This window comes from Ambystoma mexicanum, chromosome 3q (assembly GCF_040938575.1).
Source record: "Ambystoma mexicanum isolate Mex_15411 chromosome 3q, UKY_AmexF1_1, whole genome shotgun sequence".
NCBI lineage: Eukaryota > Metazoa > Chordata > Amphibia > Caudata > Ambystomatidae > Ambystoma > Ambystoma mexicanum.
The window spans coordinates 223,083,238-223,099,243 of record NC_090926.1 but is presented as its reverse complement, the minus strand read 5'-3'; the positions used below and the strand labels follow the sequence as shown (position 1 = coordinate 223,099,243).

Below are 16,006 nucleotides of genomic sequence, written 5' to 3'. Positions count from 1 at the left end.
AAAAATGCAGGTGACCTGAGGGGGGTGACAAAGATATGTATTCCGAAGAAACCACAGTGCGAAGAAAGATGAAGAAAATTGAGGAGGTGGTCGAGGACTTAACTAGAGGGGATAATGTAGAGAGGCAGTTGTACACTCAATTATAGAGCCGACCCCATCACCTCTGCCATATTGGAAGAACAGCAAGAAAACACTGTGGATGACACCTGGTATCATCTCAATACCACATCGGAGATATGAGAGACATTATGCGCTCAGACAACCGTATCAAATGTATCCCCAAACTGATGCAGTAGACATGAGTCTGCAGCCACAACTGGACATAGAGGAACTATAAGTAAAATCTGACAGGCGTGAAGTGACGTCATGAAGAAGAGAAGATATGAGGATGCACTGAACTCGATGTATGGATATCTAGAGAATGAAGATGTAATTGAAGTGACGGTCTAAACATATATGCAAATATGAAGCAAAACATATATACTTAGGAGATAAGTGACAAGAGATGTAGTAGATATACATATGCAGAAACGCAAGGTAGATAAGAGAACAAAGAAGCTGGCTAAAGTAGGAAAGATAACGTGAGGAAAGCAGCCATATTGAGAAAATGGATGTCTGCATCGTATAAAAGTATGCAAGAAGCTTCGAGAGGAGTTAGACCAAGGCTGCAGAGCTGACAGGCGCTGGAATCCAATTCTGGGCAAGAACAAAGGGTATTTGCTTGGCTCAGAGTCATGATGGCATAGCAAAAAAGTAACTGCAAGGCTTGAAAGGCGTCGAAGAGAATAAGCCATGTACGAAGGACATATTTCTCTTAGAGTAAGTAAAGGCGTGAATAATAGTGAGTGCCAAGTATTGTACAATCAAAGATGCAGAAAGCACATGCAGGATGGAGCAACCGAGTTTCCAGAGGATGAGGAGAGTAATAGCACCCACTATAATTGAATCAAATAGCACTAAATAGAAGGACAGAATGGAAAAAAGTATTGTCTCCTCACATGTGATTCAGGACTGGAAAACAAGGCAGATTCATAAAAGCTCCAGAGGAAATAGCAATGCACCTTCACTCCCTTTAAAGTTCAGAGGAAGATGAGCGTCAGCAAAGTCAACTACAAAGAAGAAGCCTTGGCTTAGGGCCTAACTGATGAGAGATGGTAGGCTAAGAAAGGCAGTGGTCTGACGTTGTTCTCTTGCACATGGTTTTGTTACGTACGTGCTGCTAACGAGCCGAATGTCCAAGGTTGGAAGAGAGTGCCAACCAATCATGAGGGCCTATGTAATAGTAGACCATACATTGTTGCAGAAGTCTATCCGCTGCTGTTGTTATGCTATTATCAGTATTTTGTGTAGTTAGAGATTGTTCAAGGCGTGCCTACCATATAAGGGGCATCTAATGATGATACCTACACCTATATAAACTATAGGTATTTACGTTTCCCTGAACCAATCCCTCCACCCAGTAGATGTTTACTGTTAGCTACGTAGGATGATGTCATAGCTGACGTATGTCGAGATATAAAACCTTTTGTGTAACGGAAATGCATTGAGAGTGTGTGAGCTACAATATGTTTGTTCGCCAGGTTTCCCTCCTTTATTGAACTGATAATAAAGTAGTATTTTGCCATATTCCTTGAGTTTGACCGGTTATTTGGGCCTGAGATAATTTATTGTGGTAATCCCATTCGGTACTTGGAACGTTGCTGCACATTACCTTCTCACTTCCAGCGAGATCGACGAGGTAGAGCTTCCCGCTCAACTTCTGCTCGGTCTCCATGTTTTCCTGCTTGATGTTGATGAGAAAGATGCTGTGACTGCGGGAGCTGTGCTCGTTCATGTCTGGGAGAAGGAAAGAGAGAATGAGGCCAGAGACGAGAGAGAAAATAGAGGGTGAAATGGAAAGGGAGACAGAGATACAGAGGGAAAGAAAGAGACAGAAGTATTAATAATGCTTGAGAAAGGGTGATGGAACAAGCAGAAAAACGAGATAGAGTGGCACGCAGAGAGCGGTGCACTGCCGAGGGAACACAGGACTAAGAAGTGGAGATCATGCAGAGAGGAGATATCACATTGGTATGCGAGAAATAGAGAGGAATGCAAGAGGGAGAATCACATAGGCTGACACCACCTGTGGTTCAGATCACCAAGCAGATCTTTCACAATTTAAGTCAAGATGTTGTGAATCTTTTAGCTAGTGGGTTGTGTTTTTCATTAAAGTGGGTCGCATAAGTATTTTAGTCCAACAGAGAAATCTGTGTATATATTTTTGTATGACTAATACTATTAGACCCTTTGAAAAAAATAACCTTTGTGCCCTATGAAGAATTTAGAACAATTTCTCTCTGCAGTATTTGAGATGTCCACACATGGGGCAGAAGGCTTTCTGTATTTTCGTAGTGCAACAACTCCAATAACGTGGCAATAATTTATGGTACCCTATAAGACGTCATGTACATAAAACAGATCTCACTTGTGACGGCGACATGGCGGTTCGACTTCCCTTCATCGATGACATCCAATATCTCCTCTGGGCTGGATACAAAGCGCTCCGTGCACCCCTGAATGAGGCAACACAGAACAGTTGTTGATTTTGTATTAACTAATCTGAATATCAATACTATTAATGCAAATTACTGAGCTTTTTTGTATAGCACAAAGTATTATCTCAAGCACACCTAGACATTTGGCAAAATGGTGAGGATTGGGTGCTTGTGACTGCAGGACTTGCAAAGGAGCTGGGAAAGGAGGTGCACACTCTGTGCACCAACATGCAGGGTGAGAGGGAAATGCACATTCCATTGGCAGAAAGAACAAAGTCTCTCGGTAAACACCAACAAAGTAGCTTCTCATGGCCAACTGGATTATTATTATTAAACTCTATCAATAAACCCCAACAAAGTGCTTACTCTGGCCATGTGTGCAGTGGACATTTGGTGAAGTCTTTGGCCTGCTGGATCATAAAAGAACACTGGCCATCCTTACCTTTTTCATGCAATTGAACCTCCACTTCTCAGGTAACATGAAATCCTTGGCTTGTACTACTATGAGCCAGCATATTCCTTCTGATTGGATCTGTAAGCCTATGATGCCATGACCATCAAATGCTAAAGACATGACCTTACATGTAATTTCAAGTAAGCACCCAAGAGATCTCCTAAGCTTTGCTAGTTGCCAATTTCAAGAAACAGATTGCAACATTTTACGCAACGTTCGGCTCTTCGCGATCTGTTCTTACTCTGACAGTTTTGACCTAAGCGTGTCTTTCAACACATCAGTGGTCTGCGATCTGTAGACCTCAGGGCTGCCCTTCTGTAAAAGTGGTACGTATGGAAGGAGAAAACAGGAACTCTTCATGGGAGACCATTTAACATGACAGAAAAATGTATTAACTGAAAGGCTTGCGTACCTTGACAAATGGAACCCGGTTCTTGTCTTCATGCACAGAGAGATTCGTCTTGGACACTGCATGGGGTAAAAAATATGAAAATACAACTTCAAGCAAGAAAGCAGTCATTTTTGTGCGGAATCAAGACATTGCGACAAGAAGGTAAATTTAAAGCATGAGATCACTGGCCCTCATAACAGGTTTGCCAGTATCCCACCGGTAATTCCGTTGGGATAACGGCAAACGGACAGGGACGTCATTTAGGGGTCACCAGAGGTCACAAATGTGACCTGTGAGGCCTCCCTTGCGACCTCTAAAAAAAACCAACGTTTTTTTGTTGTAATGCAAGCTCCTGGGCTGTGGCCAGCACCATGTGGCTCTTTATTTCTGGAGTGGCTGGCTTTCTTGTTCAGGCTCCTTAAACAGAAAAAATAAGAAAAATAAGAACAGGAGTGCCACAAGTCTAACACTTTCAGCACTGACCCTAAATAAGAAAGAATAGGAATACGAAATAATGTGTCTTTCTGGAATTCTACACAATAATTGCTAGACTCATTAAAGGTTTATTTCAGGCACATTTCAGGGGGTGAGTTCACTGATTTAGTCTGTTCGAGGTCGATAAATGAGTACCAACACAGGTTGGGTGATACTGCGTAAGTGCTATATAATAACACATCATTATCATTTGGTCATGGACGTCTGCTTGCATTCACAGTCATTTGGTAATATGGGCCAATACACACTGATCTTAATGATACATTTGGTGATCCATTCTTGTATGAAATGTACATCACATTATAGTGATATTGTAACCATATTTAAACTATAATACGGCCTGCATTATCCACAGCATCCAGGTTGTTTTATAAGGATGCAGTTGGCAACCTGTTTGCCTTCAGTTATAGTTTTTTTTAAGAGCTGAGATTTCATGGGCTTTGGGACTGTTTCAATTTGCAGTAGTAGTTCATCCCATTTATGGCAACTATAGTTAGCCAAAAGGGTAGTATTGTTGGCTATCCTAGTCTGATAGGCAGCTGAGCAAGCCACTTTCCTGCAAAAAGTGTAAATCTTCTTACTTTCTTTATCTGGAGCGGCCTCTGCAGAGGCTACACGTGGGCCTGCTCTTTTCCTAGTTGTGGTAACCACCAGGGAGCCGGGTTTTAGATGATACCTGATGTATAGAGGGTATAGTGGGTCGGTAGGTGCTAGTCTGAACACCTTCTCGATGCAGCGATTGACTGCTCGAGTAAGGTTTGGTGTTAGGAGAGAGGGTTTAATGTGTCTGAATAGATTGCAGGAGGTGAAATAATTGTGTTGCAGACTTCTTATATCCAAGAATGTCCTCCACAATTTCCTTATCAACTTGGACCTCCTGGGTGTCTATGTTGAAATGTTCTGCGCCCTTGAGGAGCAGCTCATTGTATTGGAGCTGGTTGTCGACTGGGGACTCAGCCACTGGTTGATCCTGATGGTCTGGTCACTGGATGACATAGATGTCATCGTCGTCATCATCGTAAAATTGGTCTTGGCCATCCTGGTCCTGATCATACTGTTCCCCTTGATCTCCTTGAGAGCCAGGGTCAAGTGAACCTGAGGTCTCTACCTGGCTCTGGGTGGAGGCGCTAGGCTGAAATGTGTCCAGGCATGCCTTCTTGGCTGCTGGTTTATCCCTAGCTACCACTCTGTGAGAAGTGCCCTGAAGGTTAAACAGATCTGCAGGTTGCCGGTCCATAAAGTCTACAAAAGAGGACCTCTTCCTCATGACTCTATCGAAGCTCTCTGGGGTCCACTCAAATGACCTTGTGAATACTGTAGCAGGAGTGTCCTGCCTTTAAGGGTGTAGGCTTTTTGTTGTGCATGGTCCCTGAAAAAGTGTCTGAGGTTAGAGGGCCACTATCTTGGGAAGTAGAATACTTAGATGGTAGAGGAGTTTGATTTTTTGTGGCTTGCAACATCTTGGATTTTAAAAGAGGGCCAGGACTTTTTTTTATGAGTTCTCTCATTTTTGAGGTAGTGGAAGGTGCCGTTCAAGCACCTTTCAGAGCATGCCTTTCAGCACGCGAAAGGGCATATGTTTTATGTGTGGTATTTGAAACTGACTTGTGGGTCTGTTTCGGAAGTCTGTCATGCAGCAAACACTAGCACGGTGGCCCAGAGGACAGGGATATTTTCGAGGACCTTTTCTTTGACACTGCATGGCTTTCAAAGATCGACAGTGTGGCGACGGTTGGCTGTGGGATGTGTGCTTGGTGTGGCATGTAGTGTGCTTGCTTGCGTCGCCCGGTGTAGTCTCTGTAACAGGACTGCCGGCCTGCTTAATGGAGTTGGGGGCTCGCAAGAGGGAGTCTGTCGAATTCCATTCACCCTTGGCGTCACTTAGGACACCAACGCTGCCATCACTGTAAGCTCCCTCCATGCCAATGGAGGCCTCTGCCTGCATGGCATGGGCGGCTCTGCATTTTGTTCTGGGGTCCTTTAATGTCTTCGTTCAAAGGAGCTTGCAAGATTTGCAGTTCTTTTCAGGGTGATCCCATGGGAGACAGTGGTCACACCGCCTGTGTTTTTCTACCCGGGGGTAATTCCTATTTCAGGACGTGCAAAACTTAAAATGTGTCTTTTCCATGATTAGTGGAAATGACAGCACAGCGAAGAGAAGGAAATGAGAAATGCGGAGAAGAGATTAGGCATTATCTAAAAGGAGAAGAAAGTATGCCCTCCCCCCACACTCCCTACTGTGATGGGCAGAGGCCCAGTGAGGCCTGTGTAGCCAGCGGCCAGTGTCCGTTGAGGTGATTGTTTGGTCGTCGTCGATGATGGCTTTGTTTGTTGAGCTCCGCTGCAGATATTTTGTGGCAAGCGATGGGCGGTTAGCATAAGAATAGTAAAAAATTCTATGATAAACCTTTTCTAATCAAAGGCATCAGCCTGAAGAACTCTGCAAATCTGCGTTTGTCTACAATGGTGGAAAAAAACAATCTGAGGGACCTCGATGTGTAAAGGAACATGGGTACAATGGACGTCACAGTAGGGATTTTACTGACCCACCCAGTCAATGTCCCTTTTCGAGTTTCGAAAACAAATCATGTAATACTCCGCGACTACCACTAGATGTTGGCCTATGCATAGCATGTCATCTATGCAGATCCACAAGCCTCAGAAATATATCCCCTTGATGGCCTCCCGTTTTTGAAAGCTGGGCGCGGGTTGCAAGGTTATGATTTTAACCATGTTTTGATAAATAAAAGAATATATTTTTTACGTATTTTGCAATGTTGGAATGAGGAGCTGTTCTTTCATGTGAACCGAAACTTGCTACAAACAATTTGTGAGTGCGGTTCAATTTTCACAAAGGGATTGGTAAAGCTGAAAAATTTTATATATATATATATATATGAAAGAAAAGGTCCTGACTGACTAACAGACTCATCAACGCCCAGCTCAAACTGTTAAACCTAGGAACTTGATATTTGGAAGGTACATTGTTTTCATGACGTAGGCACCCACTAAGGAAGGATTTTTGGAAATGACATACCGAAAGTGAGTGGGGGTGCATTTTTAATGGGGGTACCTATATCTCAAAAACCAAAGATGTTACAGACGACATGAATATAGGTATTTAGATTCTTCTTCAAATAGAGAAACACATGTTTTACCATTTTTTGAAAATCCAGTTAAGGGAGCGGAAAAGGGGGGTGAATTTTATTTAAAGGATACCCATATTTCACAAGCTGAAGATGTTAGAAAAGTAAAAATTCACATTTTAAATAAAAGTAAGTTTCCAAAACTTCTTTTTAAAATTGGTAACGTAGAGTATCCGTATTTAAGAGCAATATTGTCATCCCTTCCGATCTAGGCACAGTCATCAGTTCCCTAGCAGACCTCATATCCAAAATGTACTGACATAATAAATCTAATGGAGAAATCTACAGACTGGTTATGTCAGCATGCCATTTTAACGCCAAAGAACAGCATGGCTCCCGCAATCAATAAGGTACGTATTAATTCTTTCAGAGGAGTCCAAATGGAGAACAAATCTGTAAACTCAGTGGTTCCCCGTTGAGTTCTTGGACACTATAAATCCTCCTAATCTTCCCGAACACAAACTTGCTCTCAAAGTGGGAGCACCTGTAATACTATTACGGAACATCAACCCACCTAAGCTCTGTAATGGCACCAGATTGTGAGTGAATGCTCTCCCCAGAAATGTGATTGCGGCTATGGTGCTAACTGGTTTTGGCCCAGTCGAGTCTGTGTTCATACCATGAATACCTCTTACACCGTCAGAATATCCATTTGAATTCAAAAGACTTCAGTTCCCCTTTAAGGTTTGTTTCACCATGACCATCAACAAATCTCACGGGCAGACTTTAAAGGTAGTGGGGATTCACCTAAGGGAAGACTGCTTCTTGCATGGGCAGTTTTACGTGGCCTGTTCCAGAGTGAGCTCACATACCTCTCTGTAATCCTAGCACTTGTAGGGAGAACCACTAATGTAGTTTACGAAGAATTACTCAAATAGTTTGGTTTGTAGGTTGCAGATGCCAAATAAGTAATTTTTTTTTTTGTCTGTCTCATTGTCTGTTTGTAATTACAACACAAAAGAAATTCTGGACGCACATCAATGAAACAACCATCTTTGTATTGTAGCCAAAACGCCCCAACTTATGTCTGCAATAAACATTGCTTATTACGTTAAGACATCAACCTTTAAATTATATTTTGTACAGTTTGAACAAAAAATCCATGTGTCTTTTGAAAACAATTGTACCAAATGGCAGAAACAAGGAGACAAGTAAAACATGCGTTTTGTCACTCTAGCTTCGTCAGAGCCAAATCCGTCATGCAAGCAAAGGTTATTAGCAATTCAATTTTCGTGTTTCCTAAGGGACTTGCTACTATATATTGATACTTGGATATATTACACGGCCCGCGCTAGTAGTTATGGTTAATTTTCTAAATCCATAGGAAGACCTCTTTTTGGGCGGCTTATAACTTTGCTCCCCCTGGACGAATCCTCACCAAACTTTGCAAAAAAAGCATATGGCCCGCTCTGAATTTTTTTGCAAAGTTTGGTGAGGTTTTGTCAAGGCGGGCAAAGTTGTAGGGGAGTCCCCACATTTTTTTCCCCATAGACTGATTGGAGAAATACTTTGCTCACGCCTACAGCTCAAACCGCTGGATGGAATTTCACAAAATTTGCGGCAGGAGCGACGGCCTGGTCCCGAAAGCGTGCTTTTGTAAATTTGGTGGAAATCCGCCAATAGGTTTTTTAAAAACAACCAAAAAGTAGGTCCAAATAAATGTGTGATATCTGGGTTCTGTCCATGGATTGGCTCAGAAGGCAATGTGGTGTCCACGGACATCGGACGCGCCCACTGATTGGATGCTGAAAAGCATGAAGTGTGTCAGATTTTTGGAAACTCCCACCATATTGGATTCACAGACAGTGGCCCTTCTCCGCGTACATCTCGGTAAAAACATATTAAAAAACACAACATTGCACTTGTCAAACTTATCAAAAAATCTCTGGGGAAGTGAGGGGTGATGAGGATGGGATGGATCATGGCTTCAAGAAGCAAAAATAAAATTGTGTTTTCGCCATTAAAAGTCCGCGAACAGTCCTATGAAGTTTGCAGACACCTCTGCATTACAGGTTTGGTGAAAAGCAGTTCTTGGATGGCTTATTACTTACTTACTTATGACGCCACTTAATGAAACTGCATGACATTTTGCAATTGTATTCTTGACATGATTCCGAATGAGTTTGCATAGTTTGGTGGCATTCTGTCAAGAGGGGGCAAAATTAGAGGGGATGTCCCAAAATAATGTAAAGGCTTATAAATGGTGCCATTTGACGAATCTGCACTTACGGTGTTAAACTGATAACAGATCTAAATATAAAAGTTTTTACGAAGTTTGGTGGGATTTTGTCAAGAGGGGGCAAAATTTGAAGGGGGTCCCAAAATATTGTAAAGGCTTATAAATATGGTGCCATTTGACAAATCTACACAAAGGTTTGCAAGAAGATTATGGATCTCGATATAAATGTTTTCGCAAATTTTGGTGGGATTTTATCAAGAGGGGACAAAATTAGAGGGGGTGTCTCAAAATATTGTAAAGGCATATAAATGTGGTGCCATTTGACGAATCTAAACAAACTTTTGCAAAAAGCTTTCAGATCTAGATATAAATGTTTTTGTAAAGTCTGAATGGATTTTGCCAAGAGTGGGCTAAATTATAAGACTATTGTATGTGCATACATTTGACACTTTTGAAAAAATAAAACATGGGTGGATTTCCAGGAAACTAGTGTAAGGAGCATTGGCAAGGACCTAGAAGCATGGTTTTGCAAATGTCCCGTGTTTTATATTTTGTCATAATGTAGGTACAAAAAATTGCGATATACCTTTGGTGACTGAGGTATAGCCTGTGGCCATGGGCAGTGGCCACATTGTCTGGGTCATGGAAAAAGGTCAAGATCCAGACAATCTGGCTACTGGCCATGACCACAAGGGACAACACATGGGGTTAAAGTGACCATGTCCACCTGGTACCGGCTTTGTGTTAAAGTTATTGGAAAGTGGGATAGCTTTGAAAGGGAAGAAAAATGCGCTTTTGGTAATATGGTCATAGGGTTCTCTCGTCACCTTCTGGAGGCTGCCATGGAAAGCGAAGAGGGGCCCTGTATGGAACCCCGCCTTGCCTTTCCATGGTGGCCATCTTGGAAAAGGATTTTCCTTCCTACAGCGGGACCCCGTGGTGTAGGAAGAAAAATATTTTTTTTTTTAGCTTTGGGAACCTTGGGTGCTAATGGCCTTCATCCCCCATTGCAGGGGCTGGAATGGGGGGATAATGATCCGGAGACCTTGTTATCCACCTTGCTTCGCTTGGGCTGATAACTTGGGCTGCCGAGCTGGTATCCACTGTTCCAGTTCCTGTAACGGGGGGTGAACGCCACAATATACCATTAGCATAACACAACATGCTAATGGAAATGTTGGAAAATCTTATTGAGTCTATGTACTTTACTGAGAAATGTAAAGTAGATGGAGTCTATGTTTTTTTTCTTCTATTTTTTAACTGAAAGGTGGTTCGTTAAGGAACATTTCTTTTGTTGTTTTTTGATGTATTTATTTTTTTGGCAGGAGAGGTTAGAACGTAAGGTGGGGAGGGAAAAGAGGGAAGAGGCACCAAACACTAATATGGAGGGGCAGGTGGACAGGGGAAGATGTTGCACATGTGTTATTTCTAGGGTAGGGGGGCAGTGTTTCTCATGCTCCTTGATTACCGCTTCAAAAGCACGTTGAAATTGCTTGAATGTCATCAATGACATTTGTGATGTCATCTTTGATGTCATGGGTGTTAGTCCTTGCAGTGCACAGTGGTAGCGCGAGTTATGGTTGTTTAGCTTACCATAACTAGTACATTTCTGGGGGTTGTCGATTTTACCTGTAACCATAACGTCCCTGTAACTGTAACAACGTGTTTCCATTGAATTTCGTAGGTTTTTTTAGTAGTGCAACTTAACCATAACGTCCCTTTAACAACGTCTTTTCTGTGAATATATATATCCACTGTACATTCTTGCCCACAGTGAGTTCGTGCATCTGTGACCACGCTGAGTACTGTGGATTAGCCCATCTCTCTAAGGACGCTGTAGGACATCTCCTCCATCCAATAATTAACACAAGAAGCTTTCCTAAAGCCGCCGCTACATGTCCTGGTCTACAATTGCCACATTCCTACTTGATCCCTTCTTATAAATGTTTTCAGATAAGCACCTTGTCAAGCGGCGACACATTCTACTGAAGTAACCATGGGATGAAGCGTGTGGTTCTAAAATGCAAGCACCTAATGAAGTGTGCACAGGACATTAAAAGTACACTCTCTGCCTAAGCACTGCAATATTTTAATATGAATTGTTCAATAACTCAGAGGAATAGTGGAAATACGCGAATATCCGATTGAGATTTTTTCCTAGCATTTGTTATCTCCAACAATAGATTGTAGTTTTTCTAAAATGGTCTCAATCGGTTCTCTAAATGTTTCCTTTTTGGAGTTTAGGTTTAGTAATGCTTTCTTGTTTGTAATTTCAAAAGTATTCTATACATTCTGCTCTCTGGAATCATGCATGCATTCAGGGTCAATGGTGGGGAAGAAACATGCATGGATTCAGGGCTAACGGCAGGGGAAGAAACATGCATGGATCCATGGGCATTAATGGAGGAGAAGCATGCATGCATGGACTGAGGGGCAAAGACAGGGAAGAAATATGCATGAACCCCAGAAGAAAAAAGGGGACAAAGCATGCATGGACCCAGGGTCAATGGTGGGGAAGAAAACATGCATTGATCCAAGGGCAATGACGGGGAAGAAACATGCATGGATCCAGGGGGAATGATGGGGAAGAAACATGCATGGATCCAGGGGGAATGATGGGGAAGAAACATGCATGGATCCAGGGGCAATGGTGGAGAAGAAACTTGCATGGATCTATGGATAATGTCAGGGGAAGTGACATGCATAGGTCCATGGGCAATACTGGTTGAGAAGCATGCATGAATGGATAGAGGGGCAAAGACAGGGAAGAAATGTGCATGGACTGAGAACAAAAATGGGGAAGAAACATGCATGAATCTAGGGGTAACGGTGTGTAAGGAACATGCATGGATACAGGGCTAATGGCAGGGAAAGTAACATGCATGGACCCATGGGCAATAATGAAGGAGAAGCAGGCATGCATGGATAGAAGGCCAAAGACAGAGAAGAAATATGCATGGAGCCAAGAGCAAAGATGGGAAGAAACATGCATGGATTTAGGGGCAATGATCGGGAGGATAGATGGCACATCCTGACTCAAGAAGACAAAGGACAAATGGAGCAAGTGTCCATGTAGTCTGCCTCTTGGTACACAAACGCAAAGGATCTTGTGAGCTGAAATTCCTGGACTGCAAGTGTGAAAGGTTAATGACATGGACAGCATCAATTTAATTAAATTATTGGTGAGCAAGAACCAGCGAGATCCGCAATGAAAGAGCCACCCAAACCTACTGTTTCAGTTGAAACGGTGAAAGCCATAAAATACATCTTTCGTATGGTCTATTCTTTTGGCGCTTTCAACACACACCACACCAACAACATAGTGGAGGGATCGGTTGCTGAAGCGGAACCATGAAAAAGTGAATGTTTGGTCAATTCTTGGGTTAAATTAGACTTAGCTAGCACTGGGTTAGGTCTCTTGCCAAATCCAGCAGAAAGCTTTGTGCGTAAAGGGGAACATGAAATCCAAAACATCTGTAAGCTCTTCCATGGTAGCATATAAAGGCCATGCCGCCTCTTCTGAAAATCATGCGAGTGATGCAATCAAATGAGCAGCAATTAACCACTTCCACAATAAAACAATTCACAAGATGTCCATTTCAGAAAGAAAAAACTCCACTCTACAAACTCTAGCGGCATAACTGGGAAACGTGAAATGACTGCTCCCAAAACATATGCCCAGTAGAATTATTCAGATTCTGCTCAGTGTAAAAAGGGGATCTCTTTGGGGAAAGTTAAGGAACCAGATCAGGAAAGGCTTAAACTCAATAACTACCAAAGGCACCTTGTCTCCCTTAAGGCTGGTTTTGCCTTTTTTGGGTCTTTATTCAGCAAGAAAGGGTCAGCGTTCTCTTGGTCCCAACTTTGGCCATCATCATCATCATCATCTCACTTTTGCCCAACAAGGCTAAAGCTTTGAGACTCTAAATCTGGAAATGTCCCCTCGTGGGCTTGGGTCCAAAATGGGCGGGGTGCAGCAGTGTCCTCTCACAGCATCTCCACATCTTCCAGCCTATTACCCAGGACCTTTCTATTTAGAAAGCTCTTCCTCTCCTGAAAGTGGCTGCTACTGTCATTAGATCTATGTCAGCAGTCTGGACCTGCCATGGGGGTCTACGCACCAAGCCATCAAAGGAATATCGACGCTCGCAGACCATCCATACTTTAATTAGCACTTACTTGTGGACTGCAGCATGAAGCAGGCACTGCCAACAGCAACTGTCGGACACAGGCTAGGGCACACAGGGCTGAGTGGCGTAAAGCTGGAGACCAGGCAACACATAGCCATACATAGACACTAAGCTTGGACTCCATAATTCGCCACATCTTACTCTACCTATGGATATTGGCCATCATTCTCCGAGGGGAATGCTAGGTCTCTGTAAAGGGAGTAAATGACTACAAGCAGTCTAGCACAGGTAGGCGCACATGTAGGCTGCAGCATAATCATTGAGATTTTAGGCCAAAAAAAGAAAAAGGTCCTGCACGGAGTTCGAACCTTACAGAGCTACACCTTGTCGCTCCGCTGTGCATGAGAGTGCCTGCGCGTAATACTGGTGCAGTGGTAGGACCTGTGCTTTGAGCAAAAGGTAATTGAGATGGGGTTTCTAGGTGCACTGGAGCTTTGGGGGACTTCTGCGAAGGCGGTCTGCCGGCACAGACTTGCATGGATGCACAGAACCAGCAGTGACTGACCTTCCCTGTACTCGAGCAGTGTGAAGCTGCAGGAGCTGCGCTTGGCGAGGGTGTCAGATGGTAGCATTGCTACGTATGATAAGGACCTGCATTGGTACGTATGATAAGGACCTGCATTGGTACGTGTGATGAGGACCTGCATTGGTACGTATGATAAGGACCTGCATTGGTACGTATGATGAGGACCTGCATTGGTACGTATGATAAGGACCTGCATTGGTAGGTATGATAAGGACCTCGTTTGGGCGGGTGTCGGCTCTATAAATGTCCTCATTTCAACCATTACTTATCGCGCTGCACACAATGACAAAGTGCTGGGCATCAGTAACACACAACCTGTAAGACGTGTTAGGAGCAAAAACGCAGTAGAATGCATTGCTTTATTTGAAACGCCTGTGCATTTTTTAAATGAAATCGGAAGCAAGGCTGGGTTTCAAAATGGAGGTAAGGATCGAGAGAAAGAGCAAGTTAAATGCCCCTGTTTTATCCCTTAAACAGCTGAAGTGCAGCAGTTGGAAATGCAAGTACCCATGTTGTTAAGGCATCCAGCAATAATGGAATTAAATGTAAGCAGGAAGGGACTGTGCTTAAGGGCTCATGGCCCATCAATGATTCATGAAAGTGAAGAGATGAACGAACAGCAGCACACTGCCCTTACCGTCCAGGAGGTCCCGAATCTTATCCAGGTAGATTTCAAAGTATGACACCTAGTGAGGGAAAGAGAGAAAGAGAAGAGCCAGCTTTCATAAAAGTAACAGAAAACAAGATGGTTTTATTTTTGCTTACACTATCCTGCTTGCTCCTATGGATGGAGATCTGCAATATTCACATGACTGGCCCACTTGCCTGATATTACAGCATTAGCAGGAGAACACTCTTACCAAGCACAGTACCAGGAAACACTCTTGTCCAACTCCAGGCCTCAAGGGCCGGATCCATGTCGGATTTTCAGGATGCCTGCCTTAATATTCATGAGATAGATTTGCATGCAATGATTCCAAAGCCGGTAAAATAGCTCAGCAGGTTGAGCGCTCGCTGCTGCGATCTGCAGGTCGCAGGTTTGAATCCCGGCAAGGCCAACTCAGCCTTTCATCCTTCCGAGGTCGATAAATGAGTACCAATTTCAGTTGGGTGATATTGTATGTAAATATGTATTCTGTAAAGCGCTTTGGATTAAGGCGCTATATAAATAACACCTCATTATCATTACATGTGTGCACATTTCTTCTCATGAACCTTACTGAGAGATATCCTGAAAACCCATCAGGATTCCGGGCCTCGAGGCCTGGTCTCGGACAACTAACACCTTCTTTGACATGGTAAAGCATAAGGTGGGATTCTGGGTTCCAGTCTTATGAGTACAGAGCTGTTAGGCTCAGTATCTTCTGTCCAGGGGCTTTGGCAGATATCCAAGTCCCTGATTCACCTGCTGGACCCCCCAGGATGTAGGCATGAACACATCCTGCCCAGCAGCAGCCGTTTACAGAACGCCCTGAGAGGATATCAGGCTTTAAAGCAAAGTGAGGATTTATGGTAGTCTACAGCCAGCTCGCTTCTTTTGTCAGCCAACATTTCTTAAACCTCGTTCCTCTTTAGGCCACACTGAACAGCACTTGATACTAGTCAAAAAAAGGGAAAGAAGGGAAGGCCTGCAGGGACCACCTTCACTTACACAAATCATCTGCTATGCCTTGGTCAAACCCTGTTTAAAGATCCGAGCATCTTTCATACTAGTTGAAAGATGCCATGTGTCTCCACCATTCTTCCCACCTTCATGGAGTTCTTTATTCCAAGACAGAATCACACGTCAGCCCTGTCACAGAGTGCCCAGCCCACCGTACAGTGTTCTCCCATTCCTCACCTGTTTTCGCTCCTCAGTCATCCCTGGTGCTGCCTATCTTGGCCATCAGTCTTTCCCTTTATCTCCTGATCTCTCTTCCCACTTTCTGCATGCATTCATCCCAGGCCTCTGGTCTTGCTATTAAGGCCATCAGCACATGCTTTGTGTCCATCGCTCCACCTGTGAACCTCCAGTATTCCCAGAGTGCGGTCTCTTCTTCTAACTGATCACGTGAATAACTACTGTTAAGCACTCTTCTCGACTCTAGT

The 16,006-nt window shown here is 43.4% G+C and overlaps 1 protein-coding gene across 2 annotated transcripts in view; it reads right to left on the bottom strand.

The window, feature by feature from the left end:
• KIF5A (kinesin family member 5A) overlaps positions 1–16,006 on the bottom strand; it is a 902,746-nt gene that overhangs the window by 464,075 nt on the left and 422,665 nt on the right. For both annotated transcript variants that reach the window (XM_069653594.1, XM_069653595.1), the window contains exons 5-8: positions 14,556–14,604; positions 3,404–3,459; positions 2,468–2,555; positions 1,712–1,836 (exon numbers count right to left, since the gene is read on the bottom strand). In XM_069653594.1, the coding sequence (XP_069509695.1) occupies positions 1,712–1,836; positions 2,468–2,555; positions 3,404–3,459; positions 14,556–14,604 (318 nt within the window). The remainder of the gene's footprint in view (positions 1–1,711; positions 1,837–2,467; positions 2,556–3,403; positions 3,460–14,555; positions 14,605–16,006) is intronic.